Source organism: Lepidochelys olivacea (genome assembly GCF_965140295.1).
Source record: "Lepidochelys olivacea isolate rLepOli2 genome assembly, chromosome: 26".
Taxonomy (NCBI): Eukaryota; Metazoa; Chordata; order Testudines; family Cheloniidae; genus Lepidochelys; species Lepidochelys olivacea.
In genome coordinates this window covers 14,808,795-14,835,509 of record NC_140436.1, presented here as the reverse complement: position 1 = coordinate 14,835,509, position 26,715 = coordinate 14,808,795, and the positions used below count along the sequence as shown (strand labels likewise).

General features: G+C 57.7%; 1 protein-coding gene across 1 annotated transcript in view; it reads right to left on the bottom strand.

The window, feature by feature from the left end:
* The window catches only part of CNNM4 (cyclin and CBS domain divalent metal cation transport mediator 4), a 43,576-nt gene extending 18,750 nt beyond the window's left edge, over positions 1 to 24,826 (bottom strand). Inside the window, exon 1 of the mRNA XM_084615018.1 lies at positions 23,473 to 24,826. Coding sequence (XP_084471144.1) covers positions 23,473 to 24,760 — 1,288 coding nt within the window. The 5' untranslated portion in view covers positions 24,761 to 24,826. The remainder of the gene's footprint in view (positions 1 to 23,472) is intronic.
* Between the last annotated feature and the right edge of the window lie 1,889 nt (positions 24,827 to 26,715).

Here is a 26,715-nt window from a genome sequence, read left to right as displayed (position 1 = left end):
CACTCACACCTGTGCCCTGTCTCCCACACACCCCCACTTGGTCTCTCCCCCACCCCCCTCACACCCACACCCCATCACCCACACACACCCTCCCTCCCCCGTCACAATCCCTCTCACCCCCCACTCCCACCTGCACCCCATCTCCCCCACCCCCACTCCCTGCTCTCGGACTCTCCCCCCGCCCCTGGGATTCGTGCCGCGCCATGAGGCTCGTTTAGCGCTATTCTGCAATCACCGCATTACCGGGGGATGCCCCTTCCCGCAGGTGGCTCCGAGCTCCGCGAGCTCCTGGGCCCGCTGGTGCCATGCTGGGCTGGGCGCTGACGAGGGGAGGGGAGCCACCAGCTTCCCTGCCTGGGCCCCGGCAGCAGCCTCAGCACCACGCTGCTGACCCCCAACTGTGGCGGGGGGACGGGACGGGGGGGATGAGCAGCGTAAGGGGTACTGGGGACTCCTATCAGAGACCCCTGTGCGTGCAGGCAGCCCTGAGAGCAACCGGGGGGCACTGACTGGGACAGAGAGAGAGATGGCAATAGAACCCAGGAGTCCTGGTCCCAGCCCCCCTGCTCTAATCACAGACTCCCTCGGGGCAGAACCCAGGTGTCCTGGCTCTCAACTGCCCCCGCCCCCGCAATCTGACCACTAGACCCCACTCCCCTCCCAGAGCCTGGGCTAGAACTGGGGGACAGCACCCAGGAGTCCTGCCCCCAATAACATTTTCTCCCTGCATAAAGTTGAAATAAAACACTGCCGTTCCCACAGCGTCCCCCACCCCTTCCCCCTGCTGGGACATTCAGGGGGGCAGCTCCCTGGGGGTCTTGGGGCTGGATCGCCTATGTGGATATCTGCTCAGCCAGCTCAGCACCCCCGAGTGGCACAGGGGCCACCTATGCCCACTCCCTGACTAGCTGATATCCCAGCGCCCTGGACAGGACAAGGACGTCCACATCTGCCCCCAGGCCGGGGACCCAGGCCTAGCTGCAGCTGGTGCTGTTGGGGAAGGGGAGACGTGCCAGCCGCAGGGAACACTGAGCTCACAGCCAGGCGGGCGGCCCCTGCTCGCCCTGGTCTCAGGCCAGCGGGCACCGCTCAGTGGGTACATCGTCATTTGTGGGGGGGGAGGGTTCCCTTCACTGCTGGCCTCCTCCTGGCTCCCTGCACCAGGCAAGGGGATTTGGAGCCTGTGTCTGGGCATGCAGGGCAGCGCCCGTCCCCTTGTCCCCTTCTCCGAGCCCCCTGCTCCTTCCCCGCAGGCCTCAGGGAAAGAAACCAAACAAGTAAAAGTCTGAGTGGTGCCTCCTGGCTGAGGCTGTAACCGAAGAGGACGATAGGCGTTACGCCCCCGCAACAGACATGACGTTAGCCCAGGCTACACGTAGGCAGGCTGCTCTCCCTCCCTCGCACACACGGGTAGCACTTGCTCTGGGCCCCCATCAGCCCGCTGGGGACACGCTGCGCTGGACCTAGCCTGGCTTCCAGCACGGGCAGAGCAAAGGGGAGCCCTGAATCCCTGGGAAATCTGAGCTGTCCCCACCATCCACCACTCACATGCAGCCACCTCTGGGAAGAGCCCAGGCAACTGGGCCACAGCGCTCAGCTACCCCATCGGATTCAATCCACAGGGGAATTGAGGGAGGTGGGAGGCAGGACCCAGCCCTGGGAGCCAAGGCACCTGCTGGGAAAGGGCAGCGCAGGGCTGGGTGGGGAAGGAACGAATGGGGCCGGGGGAGAGGAGGAAGCAGCTTGGCACAACCTGGGGCCACCCAGCGCAGAAGCATCAGGGAAGTGCAGGGAGGCAGCGAGCAGCCTTTGATTGGCCCATGCCTGGAGCCAGCCCGGGGGACCCCCCCCCACCCCTCCAAGGGCAGAGTGCGGGAGCCGGTGAGATTAGCACACCAGCCAGGGCGCTGCACCCGTCCCTGCCACCCCTTGTCTGTGCCTCGTAAAGCCAGGATTATGGCTCTCGGAGAGAAGGAAATCCACGAGTAAACAGCCCGGTGGTGTAACGCCGAGGGCTTGGGCCAGCGCCCAGAACCGTCTGGGAAGAGCGGGGTCCTGCTGACATTTCAAAGGAGGCAAGTTTGGGCGTCTCAGCCTCGTCCCCACGGCATGGCTGTGCCTCTCAAAAGGCGAGGTACGCACACGCTAGAATAGCAGAGGGGGGCTGCGGGTCGGGAGCACGGGGCACTGGCGGAGCTGTGGCAGGGGAGCCCAGGGCTTGGACAGCAGGGGCTGTGGGTCGCCCATGGGACCCGGGGAGCCCATGTCAGCCCGTGTCCTGGATTCCTGTGCGGCACCAAGCATCTCCTGCCAGGAGCCTGGCCAGGCGGACAGGGCCGCACCCTCAAGCCCTAGGGCTCAGCACACACAGACACAGCCAGGGTGGGAAGCCCCCCGGCCTCGAGACTTCTCACTGTGGCACCAAGGCCATTGGAAAGGGGGAGCCGAGATCCCCGCCCAGCGGCCCAGAACTCCCCGGGGCAGCACTTTGGCTGTCCAAGCTGCATCCCGCCAGGCACACTCCAGCGGAGAGGAGTCTTGCACCCGGCCTGGATCCGGCCTGACATGTCCTGAGGCCAGTCGGACTCTGCAGAATTGTAGCTCCCAGTGAAAACACAAACAAGCGACTCCAGCTGTTCGGCTCTGAAGACACATGCCCCAAGCACGCCCGCTGCAGTGACCTCTGCCAGAGTCTGCAGAGAGCCTGAAACAATTACTCGGAGAGGAGTGAAACCAGCAGCCAGGCATGGATCGCACTGGGGCGTCCCCATCGAAGGCCAGCGATGACATTCTACAGAATTGCTGACTGTTTTGGTGAATGGTTGGGGGCCAGGGCAAAGGAGGGAGCAAGAGAGACTCAGAAACTGGGGAGAGAATTGGGAAGGAAGAGGAACAAAGGGCAGAGGCAGCGACACCTGGATAGGGGGGCGGGGGAGGCTCCCTGAGCAAGGGGCTGGATGTGAAAAGTCCCGAACAAAACCCTATAGACACCACTGTGCGCTGAGGGCAAATGGGCCCTCGGTTACCCCAGCCTGGCCCCTGCACACGTGCCATTTCTGCCCCCACCAGTAAAGAGAGGAGAGAAGCCACCAGGCTCGTCTTATCGAGAGCCCCAGGCCGCAGGGGCAGGGAGGGGAACCCCCACGGGCCACTGTCCTGGGAGCTGCGTTGGACTCTCGGGCCCCGGAGTCACCGGGTGGAGATGGGACGTCTCTTCCTACGGGCTCTGCTCTGCGTCAGCCCGGGCGGTGGGGGAGAGGGTCTGGGGCCTGGTAACACGGGAGCTCGGACTGGATGGGCTGTGGGATCGACGGCCCTGGCGCTCCCAGGCTGTCAGCGCTGGAGCCCGCAGAACTCAGGGGACTGACCTCAGGGATCCCACCGAGGCCTAGCCCCAGCCCGGGGGCCAGGGCAGGAGCACCCACCGCTGGCTATGTCCAAGGGCAGGCGTCCCTAGGGGCGCTGACTGAACAGCCCGGTGGCTTCCCTGCAGAGCGAGCGACTCGAGACTCGAACCTGGATCTCCGAGTGCCCTGTCCACTGGACCCTCCTTCCTACCGCCCCCTTGGGTTCCCCTAGATAACCCCCAATGTGCAGCGTTCACACTCAGCAGATCTCAGCCAGCACACAACCGCATTCCGATCAGCGGCCTTAGACCCGACTGCCCCCACCCCAGACACGGCTCTGCCCTCCACAGGCAGGCCCTGGGCCAAATCCGTCCCTGGTGGAATTCCACCCCCCCCAGCGCACCCATAACCCAGCCTCCCACTCCCCTGTCCTTAATGCCCCTCTGAGACACACCGCCCATGGCCAGGAAGGATGCAAGGAGCTGGGGGCTTGGGGTGAGACGCGGGCATGCCTCTTCAGAGAGGGGCACCCCAGGGCCTGGGCCGAGGTGCCGAGAGGGGGCAGAGGGACGGGGGAAGAGCCCAAGGAGGAGAGCAGCGAAGTGCGGGGAGTCCCTTTGTATTTCAGCGCTGGAGAAGCCAGAGTTCTCCGGGACCCCCTGCGTCAGTAGCTCCCCTCTACGTCCAGGGGCGATGCCCATCCTCAGTGCACCAAATCGCCCTGTTCCAACAGCCTCGGACCCCTGAGCTACCGGCCCCCGCCCCATTGCTTCCAAGGCCGGCGGAGCATGGCTTGCTGGCGGCCTGCCTTTCCCGGAGACATTAACCCCCTTTGCTGGAGGGCCAGGCCAGTGGGGCAGGCCAGCCCAGCCAGCAGCCCAAGCGGTACGGAGCATGCCGTGCGGGGGAGCCTATTAACGATGGGGTCACGGACACCTCGGCCCAGGCCAGACGCCTCCCTAACCCAGGCCTGGGTCAAACAGCAGTGCAGGCAGGGAGGGAGGCTGGGTCCTGGCAGCAGCAAACCTCGCTCCAGGGGGGAGGAACTTCCTCCTTTGCCTTTTTCTTCTCGTTTCTAAGCTCTCTGCCTGGAGCCGAGGTCAGAGCAACAGGAGCTCCAGCAACACCATTCGAGACAATACCCAGGGCCCCGCGGGGTTCTCAAACTTCACTGCACCACGACCCCCTTCTGACAACAGCCATTGCTGCCCAGCCCCAGGAGAGGGGACCAAAGCCTGAGAGGGACCAAAGCCAGGCCGGGGGGAACCAAAGCCCAAGGGCTTCAGCCCCAGGCCAGAGGCCTATAATCAGAGTCCCGATGCCGTCCGGCTTCAACTTCAGCCCCAGGCCCCAGCAAGTCTAACGCCAGCCCTGGCGACCCCTTTCAAATGGGATTGTGACCCACTTTGAGGTCCCGACCCACAGTTTAAGAACCACTGGCCTGAGGCCTCGTTTATTACTAGAGAAAAAGTGATCTTCCTCGGCTTCTCACGGACACCTAGGGCTGCTCACGGCCTGGCCCAGCAGGGTGCGGAGCTGGTCTGTATAGATGGAGGGTGGATGAGTTGTTCGCACTGAGGGATGCATCAATGACCATGGCAGGCTGCTGGATGACACTACCCAGCAAGGACAGAGCCGTCCACGAGCGCAAAGAGACTTGCTGTAAAGCCCTTGTTCTAACGTCTCCGTGGCCACGTCTGCACCAGAGAAGCACTGATGGAAGGGACACTCCCTCCTGCTGCAGGCAAATACTTTAACCTGAGCTACATGGAAAAAATCATTCCCCAGGAGCAGGTCGACTAGGAGGTGTTCTATTACCCCCACAGTCAGAACACTTTCCAAACCTTCCCAAACCACATGGATTTTAGCTAGTGGCACAAGGAATCTGCTTTCACCCTTCCCCACAATCTCTGCCATTTGGCCAGGTAACATACTGGCCTTTGGGACCACACCCTGCTTAACCAGAGAGATCTGGGCCCCTGCATCCCTCTGCCCCAAGTATTCCCTGCCATCAATTTGGGCAGCCGTTACATGCTCCATGTCTGGTTCTGCGGAGGCTAACCTCACAAAACCAACGTGATCGGTTTCAGTGTTGAGGGCAGCAGAACTAACAGGAGCTATTGGTTGCCTGCTTCCGCCCAGCACAGGGCGTTTATTCCTCAGGGGATCAGTGGAATCACACTGATAGCACCTTCTGGGCTTGTTTGCTTTTACAGGAGGTTTGGGATGAGGGTTAGAGGAATGGTTTTGGGGAGGTGAGTGCCCAGTCTCCCAGCTACCCTCCCTCTTGCTAGGAATCATAGAATCATAGAATATCAGGGTTGGAAGGGACCCCAGAAGGTCATCTAGTCCAACCCCCTGCTCAAAGCAGGACCAATTCCCAGTTAAATCATCCCAGCCAGGGCTTTGTCAAGCCTGACCTTAAAAACCTCTAAGGAAGGAGATTCTACCACCTCCCTAGGTAAACCTCTCCTCTTCCCACCAGCTTCAAACACCTCTTTCAGTGGTTTGTTTTCAAGAGCTGCTTGGGTGTGTTCGATGGCCTCCCGAGGTCCCTTCCAACCCTGATGTTCTATGAGTCTATGAAGGCATCAGCAAGAGATACCATCTCATCCACAGACGTTACCTCTTTGTCCCATAGACACTGGGTCACATCCGCCTTACATATAACTAGGAAATGCTCTTGAACAACAAGATCCAACATTCCCTCAAACCTTGTAACACCTTTGCCCCTCACCCACTTTCCCATCAAATCTTTCATTTTGTTCACATATTCCCCATTACTCAAACCAATATCCCTCTTCAGATTCCTAAATTTAACTCTATATGTTTCAGGGATAATCTGAAACCTTTGCAAAACAATGTTTTTAAATTTACAATAGTCTAAAGCATCCTCAATGGGCATTTAATTGAATATATTCAGAGCTTTACCAGTTAATTTTGCAATCCAGGTCGGAACGCTTGGCATCAGGGATCTCATGCACTGCACATAGCCTTTCAAAGGTGGTCAGATATTCAGCAATATCATCTGCCTCATTGTATGCAGGACATAAATGGTCCCAACTGTGGATTTTTGGCATGATGGGAATCGCTGGGGCTGGTGGTTCTGGTTCTGCTTCTCTAGCAAGCCCAGTGTTTTCGCTCTCTCTCTCTTTCTTCCCGCTTCTCCTTTATCTCCAGTTTCCCATTGTAATATTCTCTGGTGCTCCCTCTCCTTTTCTGCAACCTGCAGCCTAAAATGCTCCAACTTCGCAATGGCTTCACTGCTTTCATTCATTTTCCTGCTTTTCTGTCCCTACTTCACTTACCCGAAATAAGCAAACAGAAAAACAACAAGCCTCCTCCGGACTGTCCTTAGCCACCACAATTAAAGCCTCACTTAAAATCTTTACACCAATATATGAAGTGCAAATCTTGCTCAGTACAACAAGCTGTGTATTTCACACTGCTCGCTGCGCCGCTGTGACAGGATACCCCCGGGTGCAGCCTGGGACCGTGGGACCACTGTGCCTCCTGAACTCTCTCCAGCCTGGGCTCTCTCTCACAATGCCTGGCTAGTGACCAGCAGCAAACCCCTCCAGGCGCTGTGATCACTCAGCATAACCGCATGTGGAGCCCCCACCCCCAGCTAAATTGCATGAATGCTCCCAGAGCCACTCATGAATCACACAGAGAAAGGCATCAGCCAAATCCCCCCAGCTCCCAGCACTGTACCCCAGGAATATACTGTCACCACTTCATCAATGGAAAGTGGACAGACACCAGCCTCTGTCAAACCTGAGCAGAGTTGCCCCACACTTCATACAAACTCACTGGTAAAGATAAACAATTAAACAAATGTATTGACGATAAAAGGTAGATTTTAAGTGATAGGCAAAAAGTCAGAGTTAGTTACCAAAAGAAGTAAAATATCAGCACGCAGTCTGAACTCTCAACCCGATTAGAGTGAGCAACATCTAGATGAAGCAGTTTTTCTCACCCCCCTGGATATTGCAATCCTCAATATACAGGTTTGTTCCTTAAACCTGGGCCAGTCTCCTCTGTTGGAGTCTTGTCTTCTTCTCAGTGTCTTGGTTGCTTGCAGCATAAGTGGGGCCAGGAGAAGGCCCAGTGTGTGTCCACTGAGTCTGTTTTATACACTCAGTCCATGTGCTTGGGGAGCACAAGTCCAGGCATGTCTGGGGGGCATTGCTGAGTCTCTCCAAGCAAGGCTGAGCAATTCCCCTGGTGGGGCCTCATGCAGGTGAGTCATTGCATTGTGCTCCCTTGCTGGACAATGGCTGTTGATGGGTTGTTTCACACCCCACCCGGGTGTTGGTTACTTTCCTTGCTGTTGCCTCTGGGGAGCTAAGATCTCACTGATTCCCCAAACTTACAGCATGTTTTAGTGACCACCATACAACACAATTCTCACAACTTCTTATGCATTAATGATACACATGTATAGACAGAGAAATGACTTTCAGCAGATCATAACCTTTCCCCTGATACCTTACAAGGCCCGCTTTATATGTAAGGTCACAATTATAGGAAAATGAGGAATATGGGGGTTCCAGGACACTCCCCCAAAGTACAGAATCTGACAGCTACATTTCTCAATTCGACTTTAGATTTGCTTGGTTGAAGTGACACAAGCAGTCCTCGAATTCAAATGGTCAGTAAACGGGACTGGAGATCACCAAGGGTCTATGTTTAAGGATCCATAGTTCCACCTTGAAACCAACCCCACCCAGCCAAGCCTAGCACAGAACTCAGGATGTTTGCCTTTTAGCAGGACTGTGATAAGACCCTTGAATGAACTGAACTGATTTAGTGTCTCTGGATAATTGTGCCTCTGTGTGCTGAGCACATTTTGTGACATTGTAACCCATTAACCAGCTGTATTTTGTTTTCTGTAATTTTTTATGTGCTTTAAAAGACAAAGTGGGTGAGGAAATATCTTTTATTGGACCGACTTCTGTTGATGAGAGACGAGCTTTTGAGCTACACAGAACTGTTCCACAGGTCTGAAGAAGATGTACGTTTGCTAACCTCTCTTTGTCACGGCGAGCTTTGGACCTGAGGAAGAGCTCCATGTAGCTCGAAAGCTTGTGTCTCTCACCAACATAAGCTGGTCCAATAACAGATATGATCTCACCCACCTTGTTTCTCTAAAATCCTGGGATCAACACAGCTACAACACCCCTGCATCCTACACTTACAGTGATTCTCCGGTCTGCACTTTCTAAGGAACCCAGATCCAAAGAACAGAGAGGAATCTGTCCAAAGGGTAGGAATAAATGGCCAGTTTTCAGAATGGAGAGAGGTAAATAGTGGTGTCCCCCAGGGGTCTGTATAGGGCCCAGGCCTATTCAACATATTCATAAATGATCTGGAAAAAGGGGTAAACAGTGAGGTGGTAAAATTTGCAGATGGTACAAAACTACTCAAGATAGTTAAGACCCAGGCAGACTGAGAAGAGCTACACAAGGATCTCTCAAAACTGGGTGACTGGGCAACAAAATGGCAGATGAAATTCCATGTTGATAAATGCAAAGTAATGCACATTGGAAAACATCATCCCAACTCTACATACAAAATGATGGGGTCTAAATTAGCTGTTACCACTCAAGAAAGAGATCTTGGAGTCAGCGTGGAGAGTTCTCTGAAAACATCCACCCAATGTGCAGCGGCCGTCAAAAAAGTGAACAGGTTAGGAACCATTAGGAAAAGGGTAGATAATGAGACAGAAAATATCCTATTGCCTCTCTATAAATCCATGGTACGCCCACATCTGTGCAGTTCTGGTCACCTCATCTCACAAAAGATATACTGGGACTAGAAAAGGTACAAAGGGCAACAAAAATGATGAAGGGGACGGAACAGCTTCTGTATGAGGAGAAATGAAAAAGACAGCGACTTTTAGAAGAGACGGCTAAGTGGGGATATGATAGAGGTCTATAAAATCATGACTGGTGTGGAGAAAGTAAATAAGGAAGTGTTATTTACTCCTTCACTTAACACAAGAACCAGGGATCACCTAGTTAAATTCAGGGCTGGATTAACTTTTTGTGGGCCCAGCGCCAAAGCTATTTGTGGGCCCCCATTGGGGAAACAGGGCATGTGATGGGGGGCGGGCCGCAGAGCGAGGAGCCGGTTGGGGGCAATGAAGCGCAGCGCAGCGGAAGTGGCCCCACTCAGCCCAGCACAAAGGCACTGTTTACAAACCCAGAAACTTTACGAACTGCTAGACACACACAGGCTCGCCCAGCCTGCGCTGCCAGCGTGCCCCTTCCGCACTGCCCCCCTGCCCAGCACCCCCTCCCCCACAGATCCCTATGCTTAATTCCCCAGACCTGCTATACCCTGAGACCCCTCCTGGTGACCTCCCACCACAACTGCCCAGCTCCCCCACCCACAGATCCCTACTGTCCAGCACCCCCTTCACAGTCCCACCATCACAGCTGTACAGTGCCCCACATTCCCGAGGGAATTCTGCATCAAATTCTGTGCATAATATTTTAAAATTCTGCAATATTTTTTTCAATTAAGAAATACGGAAGTTCCACCATGGCAGTGGGGAGCACAGGCCACTGAGGTGGGAGAATACCCTGCAGCCTCCCCTGCCCCCCTGGGACAGGGACCTGACCCCGACACAGTGCAAGGGCCATGCCTGCCACAGAAACACCCTGGGGCCCTGCCCCTTTTGTGCCAGGCACACCAGATGTGGGCAGGGAGGCTCAGCCTGGCAGCAGGATCCAAGTGCAGAGGGACTTAGTGTGGGGGGATCCAGATGGGGGTAAGAGGGTTCTGTGTGGGGCAGTCTGGGTGCAGGCAGCTCAGTGGGGGATCTGGACGCACAGGGAGATTCCAGGTGCAGGGGCCATGGGAGTCTGCAGGGGGGACCAAGCCAAAGTGGTTGGAGCTCAGCGGGGGTGGGGAGGGTGTCTGGGTGCAGGGGAGGTGGGGTTCATTTGGGTGGGGGTGTAGGTGGTTGGGGCTCAGTGGGGAGGGTGTCTGGGGGGGCTCATCAGGGTGGTACAGATGCAGGGGAGGTGGGGCTTGTCAGGGTGAGGATTTGATGGGCCTGCTTAACAGGGGAGCCCCAGTTGCTGCCAAGGGGATCTGCATGCTGAGCCCCTGCTTCCCCTATCCCCTTCTCTTCCCCATCCAATGCCCCTTCACCACCACTCCATCTCCTCTCCAGGCTTGGGGGTCAGGGGGAAAACTGCCCCGCAGCACAAGCCAGCGGAGCGGAGAGGGTTGGGGCTGGGTCACTCCACTTCCTGCCGCCCGGTGATTGCAAAGTGGGCCTGACCCCGCACTCACGGGGTGGCGGGAAGTGCAGTGACCTGGCCCCAACCTGCTCCGCTCTGCTCCCCTGGCTCCCAGCCTTGGGACTGCAGGACAGGGGGGAAACCCCCCCACAGCACTCACCAGCGGCGTGGCTGGGAGCCGGCGGAGCGGGCTGGGGCCGCGTTGCTCCACTTCCCGCCGCCCGGAGAATGCAGGGCGTGCCCGACCCCTGCTGCAGTCCCCCAGCTGGGATATAGCTCCGGGGAAGGGGTGGAGTGGGGGCGGGGCTGGGGCGGAGCAGGGGCGAGGGCTTTGGGGAAGAGGTGGGGCAGGGGCGGGAAGAGGCAGGGTGGAGGTGGAGCAGGGGCAGGGACAGCTTTCCTGACCAGCTCAGCCGGCCGGGGGATCAGGCTGGCCAGGGCCCCTTCTGATTCTGGGCCCGGTGCCACTGGCCCCATGGTAAACCCAGTATGGGTTAAATTAAGAGGCAGCAGGTTTAAAACAAAGAAAAAGGAAGTATTTCTCCACACGAGGCACAGTCAACTTGTGGAACTCCTTGCCAGAGGATGTTGTGAAGGCCAAAACTACACCAGGGTTCAAAAAAGCATTAGATAAGTTCATGGAGAATTGGTCCATCAATGGCTATTACCCAAGATGGTCAGGGATGCAAACCCATGCTCTGAGTGTCCCTAGCCTCTGCCTGCCAGAAGCTGGGAATAGGCGACAGGGGATGGATCACTTGATGATTCCCTGTGCTGGTCATTCCCTTTGGGGCACCTGGCAGGGGCCACTGTCGGCAGACAGGACACTGGGCTGGATGGACCTTTGGTCTGACCCAGTCTGGCCAGTCTCGTGTTCTAGATCTGGCACATTCATTCTGAAAGGCAGCGAGGTTGAGTTAACTAGACGTGGCCTGTCAGATCTGGGTGCTCTTTCCAGATCTGGCTAGCGTGACCATGTACAGCCTCACATGGGTGACAGTTGTTTGTCTCTACGTTAGAAATGGGCTAACAATCAGGGTTGTGAAGTGCACAAAGCGTGAAAAGCAGTTAGCAGAACACACATGGACTCTCAGTCTCCAGCCAAGTGCATGTTCCCCTAGGCTACAGGCCCTGTTGGGAAGAGGACTCTCTCTGCACAGTGCTGGCATCCCATGCACGGTCCAACGTACCACAAACGAAAGGTGAATGACTTGGTAACGACGAGCCTTTGTAGCTTGTTCTTGGTACCAAGCGCCGGATCTCCACAGCACCAGCCCCATGGGGCGAGTTTTATGGGCGTTTTGCCTATAGATCTTTCTCTGTCTTTGTGCAAAAACGGACGGTCAGAAAGCTGACATTTTAGAAACCGCATTGGTGTGGCCATGTCGGTCCCAGGCTATTAGAGACAAGGGCGGGGAGTGGAGATCTTTTATTGGAGCAACTTCTGCGGAGAGAGACAAGTGCTCGAGCTACACAGAGTCTTCCTCAGGTCTGGGAAACAGGGCATTGGAGGAAGGGTTGGGGGGCTGGATCTCAGCAGCCCCTTTGCCAAGTGGCCTCAATTTGCAGCACCCGTGCTCCCCTGGCCCGGACATGGCACGCTCACGACGTTCGGGGACTTGGGAGAGGTTCGAAAATTCAGCTTTAAAACACCGGAGCAGGTTGCAATGTTCTCCCTAGACACCAGTCATGCTCTGGAGCAAGGAGTCCAAGGAACTGGCGAACGAGAACACCTTGGCCAGTGAGGGTCGCACCTTACAGACATTAGCTGGAGGTGGTGGGTGCCTTATCCTTCCAGGTCACACGGACACAGAGGCACAGCAAGGAAAGGTCTCCCCCAAGGTCACTCAGCGAGTCTCCGTCTGGCTCTCTTCCCAAGCTCCCCTATTCGCTTCCTGACCTTCCCCCAGCCCTGGTGTCCCTCCCTCGGCCCCCTCCCCACGAGGAAGCAGGGAACCTGCTTGCTCACCCTGCCAGCCACGCCAGCTGAGCCTGCCATACTGGAAAGGCTGCTGCCGGGCAGAGAGAAGATCAAAAGGAACCACCCTGGGGCAGGCAGGAAGGTCCATCCCCCTGCGGCGGGGCGGCCTCGGCAGGGAGTTTGCACAGATCAGGCAACGCCCCCTCTCACCTACCTGGGTCCGCACGCCCTTCTCCACCGTCATTAGCTCCTTCCCCTTCCGAACCGCTCAGTTCACCCCTTGGGCTGCCCCCCAGCAGATGAGGCTCCCCGTCTGCCTGGCCAGCCGCTGCCCCCGCACCCTGCTCCCGCACTGGCAATGAGTGACACACGGGGACCAGCTCAGCACGGAGCCAGGACAGAAGAGGGGGAAAGAGATGGATCTTCCCGACACGTAGCCTCGGCGCCGCAGGCCCGAAAGGCCCGTTCATTCAGAGAGCGCTGAATTCCCAGGGACAACCCCAGCTTTTCGCCAGCACTGGCCAGGCCGAGATCCCAACGCGCATCAGCATCACTCTCCCCACTGCCCAGATGGGAAACCGAGGAACGGTTCCAGCCAGCCAGTGGCAGAGCCAGGAACACAACCCAGGTCCCGAAGTTCAGTCCAGGGCTCTAGCCACGCAGCCATATAAAGACAGACCTGCCGTGGTCCATACACTGGCCTCCCCCGTCCCCCTGACTCAACTGCAGCAGCTCGCACACATGTATCCAGGCACTGACGGGGACCCACCTCTCAATAGTTCAGACGCCGACTTTCTGCCTCTGGGCACATCTGCCCCGCTGCCTGCTGTCACCCCCATCCGCTTCTCTGTGCCCCCATCCGCCTCTCTCCATCCCCCTCCACCTCAGGCCAAACCGCGGCCTCATTCACCCGCACAGTGTCCGTAGGGCTGCCCCAGCCAGTCCAACACCCTGCAGGGCCGGTATGTGATTCTTAGGAGAGCTGGAAAACACCCATCACCTGGGGTGATGGTGCCACTAGGGGATGTTGCCTATGGGCACAGTTCAGCACAGCTGCAACTGGGGAGGAGGCTGGGAGTCCATGTGGTGCCTGATCCCGACGGACTCCAGGAGCTTCACATTAGCACAGGGTGCCTCACCCCAGGGAGAAACCCAGGCGCCCCCAAAAACAGCGGAGAGGGGTGTCAAATGCGACAGCCCGCACGGCTCCTCTCCTGGCTGGGAGCACAGCTGCAGCCTGCTTGGGATCGCTGCTCCTGCTGCTGAAGCAGGGCCCCAGGCTCTGTGCATGGGGTCGGGGGGGGGGGAAGCCATGGGCCCCGGCAGCGACACCGGGATCTGTCTGCAACACGACTACTGGATGCCACATCAGATCGATGCCACAATTTCAGGGCATGTCCTAGGGGGAAATCAGCAAGTCAAAAGGGGGCACTGGGGGGGCACCCGGAGCCCCTGTCAGCTCATTAGCACAGCCCCAGGCCCGAGCACCTCTGCAATTGTCTATGGTCAAACAAGGTCTGACCCCAGCCGCTGATGCCTCCCAGCACAACAGCTGAACTCCTCTGCCCATCCCACGCCGGGTTTCACAGGCCAGCACCCTGGGACTTAACTCCGAGATTGGGAGGGGAGAGGGTGTGGGGAGGCATGAGGTGGCCCAGGTTTGGGGGAAGGGGGCACAGGGCCCCTGGCATGGGGGGAATTGGGCAGAATTGCAGGGAGACCCTGAACTGAATGGGGTAGGAGGGCGGCACCCAGAGTGTTTGTGCAAGTGGACTGGACGCTTGGCTGACGTGAGCGACAAGGGGACCCCCGGGATTTAACACACATGACAAACCAGGGATTTGGGGCCCAGGCTGCCTTTACCGCCAGGCCCCCCTCGGCCACAGGCTCCCTGGCGCAGCCAATCAGCACCAGGACGAAGGGGCCCCTCCCATTTCCGCTTTGGGAAGGGAGGAGTTACAGCGAGGGATGGATCCGAGCCCCGACCTGGCACCTGGGCGCGCACAGCATGGCTGAGATGATGAGAGGACCCACGGCTGCCCTCAGGCCCCACCGAGCGCCCGAGAACCGGGGCTGAACCTCAGCTGGTGTCCACTGGCACAGGCCCAGTGACGGCAGAGGCTAGGACAGCTCCCGCCAGCTGGGCGCTGCCCCGCCGCCCCTGCCCCTGGGACGCCGAACGCTCCATACAGAATTCCTGCAGCTCTGATGCGGCCACAGCGCTGTCTAGTGGTTAGAGCAGGAGGCTGCTGGTCAGGACCCCTGCACCCCACTCCCAGCACCGACTCACGCTGGGACTTCATAAGAGCGGCCAGACTGGGTCAGACCAAAGGTCCATCTAGCCCAGGATCCTGTCTGCCGACAGCGGCCAGTGCCAGGTGCCCCAGAGGGAGTGAACAGAACAGGGACTCATCAAGTGATCCGTCCCCTGTCGCCCATTCCCAGCTTCTGGCAAACAGGCTCAGGACACCATCCCTGGCCATCCTGGCTAATAGCCACCAATGGACCTGTCCCCCATGAACTTATCTAGTTCTTTTTTGAACCCTGTTATGTTCTTGGCCTTCACAACATCTGCTGGCAGCGTGTTCCACAGACTGACCGAGCGTTGTGTGAAAAAAATACGTCCTTTTGTTTGTTTTAAACCTGCTGCCTATTAATTTCCTTTGGTGACCCCCTAGTTCCTGTGTTATGAGAAGGAGTAACCCCCTGGTTGCTGCGCACTCTGCCCACTTGGCCAGGCCTCCTCTCTCCTTCTCACCGCGTGCGGCGCACTCTGAGACAGAGCGTCGGGTGGGCGCCTCCCACCTCCCCTCCTCGCACAACAGCCCTGGGGCAGCAGCTGCAACTGCTCATATGGAAGCATCACTCAGGAAGCCGCACGTGGCTGGGTCTCCATGCAACTCAGCAGCTGGAAAGGGGGGGCCCAATCCAAAGCCCCCTGAGGCCAGTGGAAAGACTCCCAGGGACCCAATGGGCTTTGCAACAGGCCCGAGGAGAGGAGCCAGGCCTGTGGTTACTACTGTCGCTACGTGGTCAGCCAGTTCTCTGCAGATCGTCGGCCCTCCGCTGCACCAGACCCTGCCCAGCCGATGGCTCCAGCCACCACCCACCCAGCAACTCGCAGACCAAATACTGCTCAGAAATGGCCCCTTCTCCAGCTGCCCTGAAGGCAGGATTTCGCAGAGCCAGCAGGCCTGCAAGGGTCAGATGAGATGATCACAGTGATCCCTTCTGGCCATCCAGTCTGCAAAGCCAGAGCCCCCGCCTACGCCCCCGCATCCAGCCCATACTTCTGCTGGAGCTCACTCAAACATCTGTGTGTCAGAACGTGCCCACCCAAAAGGACGCTCAGCGGGGCAATACTCCGTCCCAGACCGGGGGCAGATCCAATATCTTCTGACCCCGCAAGCTCACAGATTGGTGTTTGGTAAAGGACCTGGGGATTACAGTGGATGAGAAGCTGGATGAGAGTCAGCAGTGTGCCCTTGTTGCCAAGAAGGCCGATGACATATTGGGCTGTATTAGTAGGAGCACTGCCAGCAGATCGAGGGACGTGATTATTCCCCTCTATTTGGCACTGGTGAGGCCACATCTGGAGTATTGTGTCCAGTTTTGGGCCCTCACTACAGAAAGGATGTGGACAAATTGGAGAGTCCAGCGGAGGGCAACGAAAATGATTAGGAGGCTGGGGCACATGACTCATGAGGAGAGGCTGAGGGAACTGGGGTTATTTTAGTCTGCGGAAGAGAAGAATGAGGCGGGATTTGATAGCAGCCTTCAGCTACCCGAAGGGAGGTTCCAAAGAGGATGGATCTAGACTGTTCTCACTGGTGGCAGATGACAGAATGAGGAGTAATGGTCTCAAGTTGCAGTGGGGGAGGTCTAGGACGGATATTAGGAAACACTATTTCACTAGGAGGGTGGTGAAGCACTGGAATGCGTTACCTAGGGAGGTGGTGGAATCTCCTTCCTCAGAGTTTTTTAAAGCCTGGCTTGACAAAGCCCTGGCTGGGATGATTTAGTTGGGGTTGGTCCTGCTTTGAGCAGGGGGTTGGACTAGATACCTCCTGAGGTCCCTTCCAACCCTGATCTTCTGTGATTCTATGATAAAGCTAAGAACTCTCCTTACCAGTAGCACATGGGGTTTAGCTTTAGCGCTGGCAGCCTGCTAGGCTGTAAAAATCACAACATCATGATGCAGGGAAAGCTAATTGTACAGGTTTCAGAATCGTACCAGCTCCAATTTCTCCCTCCCATAGAGGCTGGTCAGTTGAGCTCCTGCTATTCAGGAAGCCCGGCTTTACACGTGAAGGCGATGGAGAGCACGACCAATGGAGTACGGAAGAATACTACAACAGAGATTTTGGCCGGTAAATTACGTGGTGGCACAAACAGAACACTCCTGGGGCTGGCCCAGCTTCCCCACTCAGGAGTAACGGGACCACCCCAGAGACAGTAAATCCTTTGACCGACGGCCCCCATCACGCACACTAGTGCTGTTAAATAGGAGCATGGTAGGCCCAGATCGACAGCCCGTGCATTCGTTAATAAGATACCATTGGGCAAATTGCAATGACATCACTGTCTCTAAAACACTCCTTGGACCAGCCCAGATAGGCCACAGACGCCTGTCTCTGTGTGATCACAGCTGCCTCCAACCGCTACGCGTCAGTGAGTCAGGAGGGAGCTTCCCTGGAAATTGCTCCAGGACTGGGATCTCGCTCCTGGACGAAATCAGCACAAGCGTGAGCAGCAGGAGCTGCCGAGCGTGAAGGAGAGGGGGAGAAACAGATCCCTTATTGTGGGCCCAGCTCCTCCCTTGGGGAGGTGGCCAGAGAGCACAGTGATGGGCACCACGTAAGAACCTAGAGACAGCACAGGGCGGAGCTCCTGCCACCTCACCTAGAAAGGGACACGGCAGCAGATGTTCGGAGACGGACCCAGCAAGCCCCGGGCTCCAGGCCCAGATTCTGCGGCACACTCAACCACGTGCTTAGACCCCACTGACGCCCCCAAGGCGGATGTGGGTTACATGCTTTGGGGACCCAGGAGGGGCAGAGAGACATATCTGTGAAGGGAGATTCTACTGCGGGCAGTTATGCTGAGTGGAAAAGGGAATCCCACTGCTCCCCTCCCTTCGGGGCCCGGTTTTCAAGGACTTCAAAGCCTCAGCTGGGGCCAGACTGAACTTCACTATTGCACTGATAATGACGTGACAGGTGAGACAGCAATGGGCAGCCGTATAAAATGACAGACTAGCAGATAGATCGGGTGGGGGGGTGGGGGGGCACAGACAGCCAGACGGGCTCTCAAGGTAGATTTTCAAAGGCAACATTGAAAACTTGGTGATTTATTTCGGTGCCTAAAAAGGAGTGGAGCTCTTGTGAAAATCTGGCCCCTTGTTCGTCCATTCTTGGCTCTCCCCAGCTGGGCAAGCCCCCTGCTCTCATGCCACCGGCTCCCCGCTCTGAATGAGGAGGAGGACAGTAACCTTGCGGGCTTGGGACCATGGAGACAGGATGGAAGATGCCATCGTGCTGTTAGCCCCCGGAGGGGAGAGCAGGGGGACAGCTGTGAACTGGGACGTCAAGAAGTTTAACAGTGATCTATTGTGCCCTTCCCCATGCCAGTGCCGATTCAGCCTGTGGAACTCACTGCCACATGAGGGAAAAGAAATGCTCCTGCACGACTTAAGAATGGTGTTAGAAGAGTAAATACTATTTACAGATGCTCTGTGAGTTTCCACTTTCCTGCCTGACCCAGGACAAGGAACTGGACAGGTCAGGAGTGATTTGCAATGTTATTACAAATATTTACCAGTGCACGCTGGGTTTTGCCCCTGGGCTGATTTTGCAAGGCTGATTCACAGCGATCTGAGCTACATCTGAAGGTGCAAGAAAAACGAAGTCTCATTCTTCAGGGCATAGCTGAAAGTGGCCCAGGACGAGCCGGAAAAGGACACCAGTACCCATCCTTGGCTTTGCTGCTCTGCTCCAGGAGCCAGCAGCAAAATGAAATTCACCAGATCTCTTTTCTGAAGGCACACAGAGTGGTGTGGGAAGGGGAGAAGGACAGGCTGGACTGGGAAACGGCACAGAATAGAGGAGAGACTGGAGAGGAGAGAACTGAATGTGCAAAGAACCAAGACTTTGGCTAGATAGGCCAGAGATCAGGAAGCCAGGCTGGAGTTTGGGAGACCCAGCTCAATCCCCTGCTCTGCCACAGACTCCCTGTGTGACCTTGGCAAGTCACTTAGTCTCTCTGGGCCCCTGCTCTGTGTCTGTAAAGCAGGAGAACAGCACTGGCCTGCCTCATGGCGCTGCAAAGATCAGTGTAGGTAGGATTGTGAGACATCCAGATACCACCACCACGGGGGCCAGATAAGCATTGTGGTGACGAGCGGCGGATGGGGCGGATGCTCCGAGACCGATGGCAAGAGATGTAATCAATACGGGGACAGAGCAGGGCAAGGAGATCTAATGGGGGCATGGATCAGTGTCCAGAGAAGAATGCGGGGGTAACAAAGAAGGCAGGCGGTGGTGGGATGCCAGATGCGATACTGACGGAGGATCTTAATGTGAACTGAAAAGCTTTCACCCACTGAGATCTGTTCCTTCGGCAGGAGTTGCCACTGGAACGCGGACCTGTCAGCGGGGCCGGGGCAGAGGGGAGGAGGAACCGGCGTTCACAGACTGTGGCTTGCAGGCTGCTTGCTCTCTGCGGCAAGGGGAAAGCCAAAGGCAAGAGGCTATTTATTTTTAAAGGCCTTTTATCTCCCCTTGAGGCCCAAGCTTGGAGAACGTCAGCCAGCCCAGCAGTCGATTGGCAGAGTAACAGGCTGCATCATGGGAGAGCAGCGCCAGGCTCCGGAGACCCTCAGCCCACCAGGGACTGTCTGCACCCTGGAGCAGCCCCGGGGGGCAGAGGGGCAGGAGTGCTTTGTGCTGCTCTCAAGGTGCAGGGTATGGGGGCAAGAGAGCGTTAGCCACGGCTGGAGCGAAGAGACCCTGCCCCACAAGGCCCCCAGGGGTAGAGGGAGAGAAATCCTGCAAGAGCTTCCCCTGCAAAGTGAGTACGTTCTCCTACGTGGGCGTGTGCCCCACACCACACAGCGGGGACCTCAGGCACTGCCCAGATTGCCTCGCCCTGCAATTCCACCCCTGCGGCTGGCCTGGGCTGCGGGGCTGTTAGACACCCAGGCTCAGACCCGAGCTCTGGGACCTTCCTGCCTTGCAGGGGCCTAGCATGGAACAGCTACACTGCAATTGAACAGCCCCTCGGCCCAAACGCCCCACGAGCCTGAGTCAGCTGGCCCAGGCCAGCCACGGGTGTGGACACACCCTCAATCACGGACTTTAACCCAGGGCCCTTCTCTAGCCCCGCCCATCCGAGGATCTCAGAGCACATACTCAGCATAGGATGCTTCTGCACGCGCTCCCTGAGAGCGGGGTCTGAGTCACTGGCCCCAGTTACAAAGTGCACAGAGAGGGTGGGAACTTGCCCAGGGACCTCAGCGAGTGGGCAGAAGAGCTGGGCACAGAACCCAGCAGGCCTGACTTCGCCAGGGGCCTCAGCCCACCCTCGCGGGACCAACTTCGGGGGGGTGCGGGAGAAAGGGGCTTGATCTTCACACGGGCTCAACCCTGGGCCAATTTTGTCCCCAAAATGATTAAAAAAAGCAGTAAGAGGCTCCAGTGGGAGGTTAGGTCCATGCCCAGCCCTGTCCAGCAGGCGGGGTTGAGTGAATCTGCAGCTTAGCCACTAATTCCTTGATTTAGGTTTTTTAAGTGTGTGTGTTGGGTGGGTGGATTGGGGGTATTGATATTCGGGGGCTCATAACCCCTCTCCTCCCCCATCAGGGAAGTCTGTGGGCAGAGCTGCAGCTCAGCAAGGTTCCCAACTTTGACTCAGTTTTCAGCTGGCTGGACTGAGGTCCTGGCTACTGTCACGGGGGTAGCGTGGCCGGGGTGTGACCTGCCCCATGCCCGCGACCCCAGAACATACACACCAGTGCCTCAGGGGCGCATGCTTGCAAAGGCTCTTGCAGATGGGGCTTTGGGGTGCGGGGACGCCAGAGATCCTTGTGACCATTCCCCCAAGTGCTCTCACGGCGCAAACTCCTGCCAGCCTCTACCCGCGGCCAGGCAGGGCGGGAACCAGGTTTATTAGGTCCAACGTACAGCACGAACCACACCTGGACCAGCTGAGCAGAAAAGCTGCAGCCAGCCCGGACCGGAGGGTGCGCCTGGAGTTCAGGCGACTGAGCCAGAACCACACCCAACGGGGACGAGGGATCAGATTAAAGTGACCTGAGCTCCTGTCCCAACCCCAGACATGTGTGTAAAGCCGGCCAGCCATGTCCGTGGTGCCCATCGCGTGGGTGAATGGGGCGGGCACCGGGGCACTGGCGCAGTGGCAGATTCCAGATTTTCAGGTGCTAACTGGCAGTGCCCCAGCGATGGTTCTAGCAAACAAGTCTCTCCCCACCCCCATTGCTGCCTGGGCTGGGGAGAAAGGGGACTGGCAAGGGTCCCAGTCCTGCTCCCTTCGAAGCCGCAGGAAAAACTCCCTTTCAGTGCAAAGGGAGCGAGCTGGGCCCGTGGTTGGGGCGGAAGGTGGGTAACAGGGAGAGTGGATTCCTGTTCGGCTGGGTGGGGGGACACGTGTAATGCATTCCCGCCAGGTTCCCCAGCAGGCTCAGATGATCCCTGCAGAGCTCGCAGCCCCGTGGGGCTGAACCAGAAGCAGTAAACATCGTCCCAGTAGTTCGCCCTGCCTGGGGTGGGACCTTTGGAGCCCAGGGCCCACAGGGCTGCAGGTGTCTCAGCCTGGCTGCGGGGTCAGCGCAGGGACAAAGGCTGCACAGCGCAGAGCAAACACAGATCAAGCCCCACGCAGACTGGGATGCCCGTGCCGGCTACTCCCAGGAAAGGGCCAAGAGACACAAACAAAGCGCTCAGCCCTGGGCCCACACACCCAGCTGGGAGCCGGCCCAACAGCCAGCCCTGGGCCTCGCTGTCGCCATTCTGTGAAATGACCCATTGTCTCCTGATCCCCAACACAAGTATTGCAGGCAACTCCCCCAGCTGCTGGAGCGGAGGAACGGCCTCTGGGCGAGAGGGGACTTCTGTCTCCATGGCCTGCTCAGATCTTGAGCTCTCTGCTCTGAGCGTCCCCAAGTGCTGGGGCCAGCGGGGTGGACCCCTGTCCATCAGGAACTGGAGTGCGACACCTCATCCCTCTGCACACAGGCCACAAACCAGTCATCGCATTGCCAGGACTTTGGGCCACAGCTGACTCGGTTCCAAAGCGTGTCTCTGCAGCCCACTGCCAGAGCCCTGAGTCTGCCGAATGTAACCACTGGGCCCATCGGGTAAAGCCGAAGCCAGCGCAGTGACCCTGATGCCAAATCAGTGTAAGAGGAGAATCAGGCCCAGGGCACCCAGCAAGTGCGGTTATACTGGAAAGAGAGCAGCGCTTCCTGGCTTGTTTGCCTCTCTTCCCGCTAAGCTGGAGAGCCAAGCTAGTAACTGTCCCGGTCACTGCACCGCTGGTGGGGTCAAGTCCTGCCCCATATATACCGGGGCTGGAGAGTGACCCACATGGCTGGGTGGGGGTGGGGGTGGGGGAGGGAAGGCAGGGTGGCGTACAAGCAATTTGTTGCTTTGACTTCCTAGTTTACACAGTAACGCAAGCTGCAGATTGAAGGTCCTCAACCACATGGGGACCCCTGCCCCCAGCACATTACACAGAACTGCCATCTAAGGGACAGCATGAGGGGGGACACTTCTGCCTTGGACACCCCCCACCCCAGCCTGGCTGAACCCTGAGTCTCTGACGTGCACTTGGCTCACCCGGCACCAGGAATGCTCGAAAACAAATGAGAAAATCACCCACAGTCTGAATTAAAGAGACATCACCAAGTTAAAAACCCCGTATTTGAGTCAAGACGTTTCTTCCCTGGGCTAAGGACAGCCGAAATGATAAAAAAACACTAAACTGACCCCCCCTCTCCCCGAGCCACAATTCCCCCCCCCCCGACACACACACACACTTTGTTTGCTTTCTGCATTTCATTCCACCCGGACAACAGATTCCTCAATTTCATTGGCACTCCTACATCAGTTTCACTTTCAGGTTCTCTGCTGTAGCAGGTCCTGCAATGTTTGAGTTGCAAACACATGGGGAAGTGGTTAGCTCCAGATATAAATAAAACCCCAAACAAAGGCTGTGTGCATGTAAAATATTTTATGTAAATATTAGCTTTTGGAAACTTTTTAGACCAAAACCTCCATCTGAGGCCTAAGGAATCCATCAGTGCCCATTAATGGGTCTCTGGGGCTGCTGATCAGAGAATAAACAAGCCTTTTTTGCAGACAAAGTATTTCTAAATTTTTGCGTTGAACTGAGTTTGCCTCCTCGCAATATAAATAGAAGTCTCTCCCTCCCCTGCAATGCTCAGTTTTACATATCCTCGCTGCCAAACAGTCGGTAGGAGTGCATCCCTTCCCCTGCGAGCTGCTGCCGGAGCATGTGTCCCTACGAGGTGCCATCTAGTTCACCTCCACAGGGGCCCAGCTCAGGATTGGTCCTTGCAGCATAGTTGCAAATGTTTGGTCTAGTCTAGTTTTAAACACCCCCGAGTGCCTGGGATTCTAGCACTTCCCCTTGGGAGGAGAAGCCTCTGGCAGGTGTCATTCAGCTCCCCTGATCTAACTCTACTGAGGTTAGCAGAGATGCCTCTGGATTTGCACCGGTGTAACTGAGCCCAGTGGTGGAGAGACTCCAGTGATGGTCAGTCTAGAGTTTCCTTTCTCACCTTCCCTCTAGTCACAGCCCCTTGGCATTCCTCCATCTGCCCACTAAAGCCGCAAGCTACTGACCTAGCGCTCCAGCCCAGCCCCAACACAACAGCGGAGCAAGCAGAACCCAACCTGGGCGGGCTTACCTTTTTTGAACTCCTCCAGCATAGCATCCAGCTTGGTGTCGTGGAAGACGAAATGGACCGGGTGGTTGTAGAACTTGGTGATGGTCTTGAGGGGGGTGCAATCGTCAGGGTCCACAAAGGCCAGGTCCTTGACGTAGAGGATGTCCACGATGTTGGAGCGCTCCTCCTCATAGACCGGGATGCGGGTGTAGCCGCTCTCCATGATCTCCGACATTGTGTTGAAGTCCAGGATGGCGTCGCTGTTGATCATGAAGCAATCGTGGAGCGGGGTCATGACATCCTCCACTGTCTTAGTCCGGAGCTCCAGCGCTCCCTGGATCATGTTGAGCTCCTCCTTGACCAGATCGTTGTAGGGCTCCGTCACCTTCAGCATCTCGACCAGCTTCTCACGGTTGTAGACGGTGCCGATCTCCTGGCCCAGGATGCAGTCCAGGAGCTTGCTGATGGGGAAGGAGAGGGGGAACGTCACCAGCATGAAGAACTTGGTGATGGCGATGGTGTTGGCGCCCACGGCCAGGCCGTGCCGGGAGCAGAGGGCCTGCGGCACGATCTCGCCGAAGATGACGATGCCGATGGTGGAGGCGATGACGGCGCCTAAGCCGGAGCCGATCAGGTCGTCCAGTAGGATGGTGAGGGTGGTGTTCACCAGCACGTTGCCCAGCAGCAAGGAGCAGAGCAGGTAGTTGCCCTTCCTGCGGATGGGCTCGATCTTGCGGGCGTAGCGCTTCTCCTTGTTGGTGCCGCAGTTCTGCACGATGCGCAGCTCCATGGGGTCCAGCGCCATGAGGCCCAGGTTGAGGCCGCTGAACATGCCGGAGAGCACCAGCAGGCAGAGGATGAGGATGATCTGGAACCAGAGGGGCAGCAGCGACTTCTTCTCCTCCACCACCATGAGGCGGCCGTCGCTGCCCTGGTGCTGCAGCCAGGGCTGGCCGGGGCCGCGCTTGGTGCACAGGACGTAGACCTTGGCCCGCTCGTGCTTCCGCAGGGGCCGCACCCGCACGAGCAGCACCCCCGAGGTGTCGCGCGTCTCGGCCATGCGGGGCTGCACCACCAGGTCCTGGGTGGGCTCGGGGCAGCCGCCCTCGGCCCGGGCCGGGGCGCTGGCGTTGCCCGCCGCGCTGGCGTTGGCCCAGGCGCCCAGGGCGGCGAAGGCCACCAGCTCCCCGGTGCCCGGCCGGATGCCCAGCCCGAAGAGCCGCAGCCGCACCTGGCTGCCCTCGGTCACCTGGATGACGCCCCCCTCGGCCGCCGCGGCCGCCGGCTTGCTGGTGCCCTCCAGCCGCATGCCCAGGATCACGCTGCCGCCCTCGCTGCCGGGCGGGCCCGGCCCCGCCGCCAGGGGGAGCGCGAGCGCCAGCCCCAGCAGCGCCCGCAGCGCCCCCGCCGCCGCCGCGCCCCCGCCGCCCGGCGCCATGTTCCGCTCGCCCCGCGCCTCGCCCCGCGCCTCGCCTCGCCCGTCACAACCGCCCGCTGCTGGGCCCGCGGCGGCGCGCACGTCGCCCGCCGCGCGGCCCCGCCCCCTCGCCCCGGCCCCGCCCCCTTAAGGAGGCGCCGGGCTGGGGGGGGGGAGCGTTAAGGAGGCGGGAGTTCGCGGCTGCGGGGGGCCGTGTTAGGGGGCGGGGGGTGAATTTTTGGGGGAGGGTGTTATGGGGCGGGGGGGTTGACTTTTGGGTGTTATGGGGCGGGAGGGTTGATTTTTGGGGGGGCGTTGGGGGAGGGTGTTATGGGGCGGGGGGGTGATTTTTGGAGGGTGTTGGGGGAGGGTGTTATGGGGCGGGGGGGGTTGACTTTGGGGGGGTGATGGGGGAGGGTGTTATGGGGCGGGAGGGTTGATTTTTGGGGGGGTGATGGGGGAGGGTGTTATGGGGCAGGGGGGTTGACTTTTGGGTGTTATGGGGCGGGAGGGGTGATTTTTGGGGGGGCGTTGGGGGAGGGTGTTATGGGGCGGGAGGGTTGATTTTTGGGGGGGTGATGGGGGAGGGTGTTATGGGGCAGGGGGGTTGACTTTGGGGGGGTGATGGGGGAGGGTGTTATGGGGCGGGAGGGTTGATTTTTGGGGGAGGGTGTTATGGGGCAGGAGGGTTGATTTTTGGGGGGGTGTTGGGGGAGGGTGTTATGGGGCGGGGGGTGACTTTTGGGGGACGGTGGGGGAGGGCGTTATGGGGTTGGGGGTGATTTTCAGAGTGGTGGGGGAGGGGGTGCATGGGACAGGGGGTGATTCTTGGGGGGGGTACAGAAGGGGGATGTAGGGAACTGTGGGGCAGGGGTGTCCTTTGGGGCAGCCCTGCCATGCCTAGGCCTCTCTGCCCTGCCCTGCCCCGCCCCGCCCCCGGTGTAAGACACTATCCCATAGTTAACATGGGGGCTAGGCCCCTACAGAGGGACATGATGATACTCTCTAGGGCGCGGCTGGGGAGTCACGCCCCTGAGCTTCTCCCAGCTCGCACGCTGACCCTCCCACCTGGTGGAATTTTCCACTCCTTGCCCCTTGTTTATTGATTCATGACTTTGCCATAAAACGCAGGAGTCAGTAACTACAGGAAGGGGACCGACACCTTGGCGGCTTGCCCAGCGCCATCCTGCAGCCTTCGATCCCTCTTGTGTTATGAGAAGGAGTAAATCACACTCCCTTATTTACTTTCTCCACACCCATCATGATTTTATAGACCTCTATCATATCCCCCCTTAGTCGTCCCTTTTCCAAGCTGAAAAGTCCCAGTCTTATTCATCTCTCCTCATACGGAAGCTGTTCCATCCCCCTCATCATTTTTGTTGCCCTTTTCTGAACCTTTTCCAATTCCAATATATCTTTTTTGAGATGGGGTGACCACATCTGCATACAGTATTCCAGATGTGGGCGTACCATGGATTTATGTAGACGCAATATGATATTTTCTGTCTTATCTCTATCCCTTTCTTAATGATTCCCAACATTGTTTGATTTTTTTGACGGCCGCTGCACATTGAGTGGATGTTTTCAGAGAACTGTCCACAATGACTTCAGGATCTCTCTTGAGTGGTAACAGCTAATTTAGACCCCATCATTTGATATGTGTAGTTGGCATTGTGTTTTCCGAGGTGCATTACTTTGTATTCCTTGTGGTGGGTTTTGTGACAGACACATTACAGCAGCGGTGATTGTCCTCCAAAAAGCATGCAGAAAGAGCTCCCTATTGTGGCATCAGAGAAAACCTGCATTGTGCACCTGGCACTCTGCCGCTGGGTAATGCTGGCATCTGA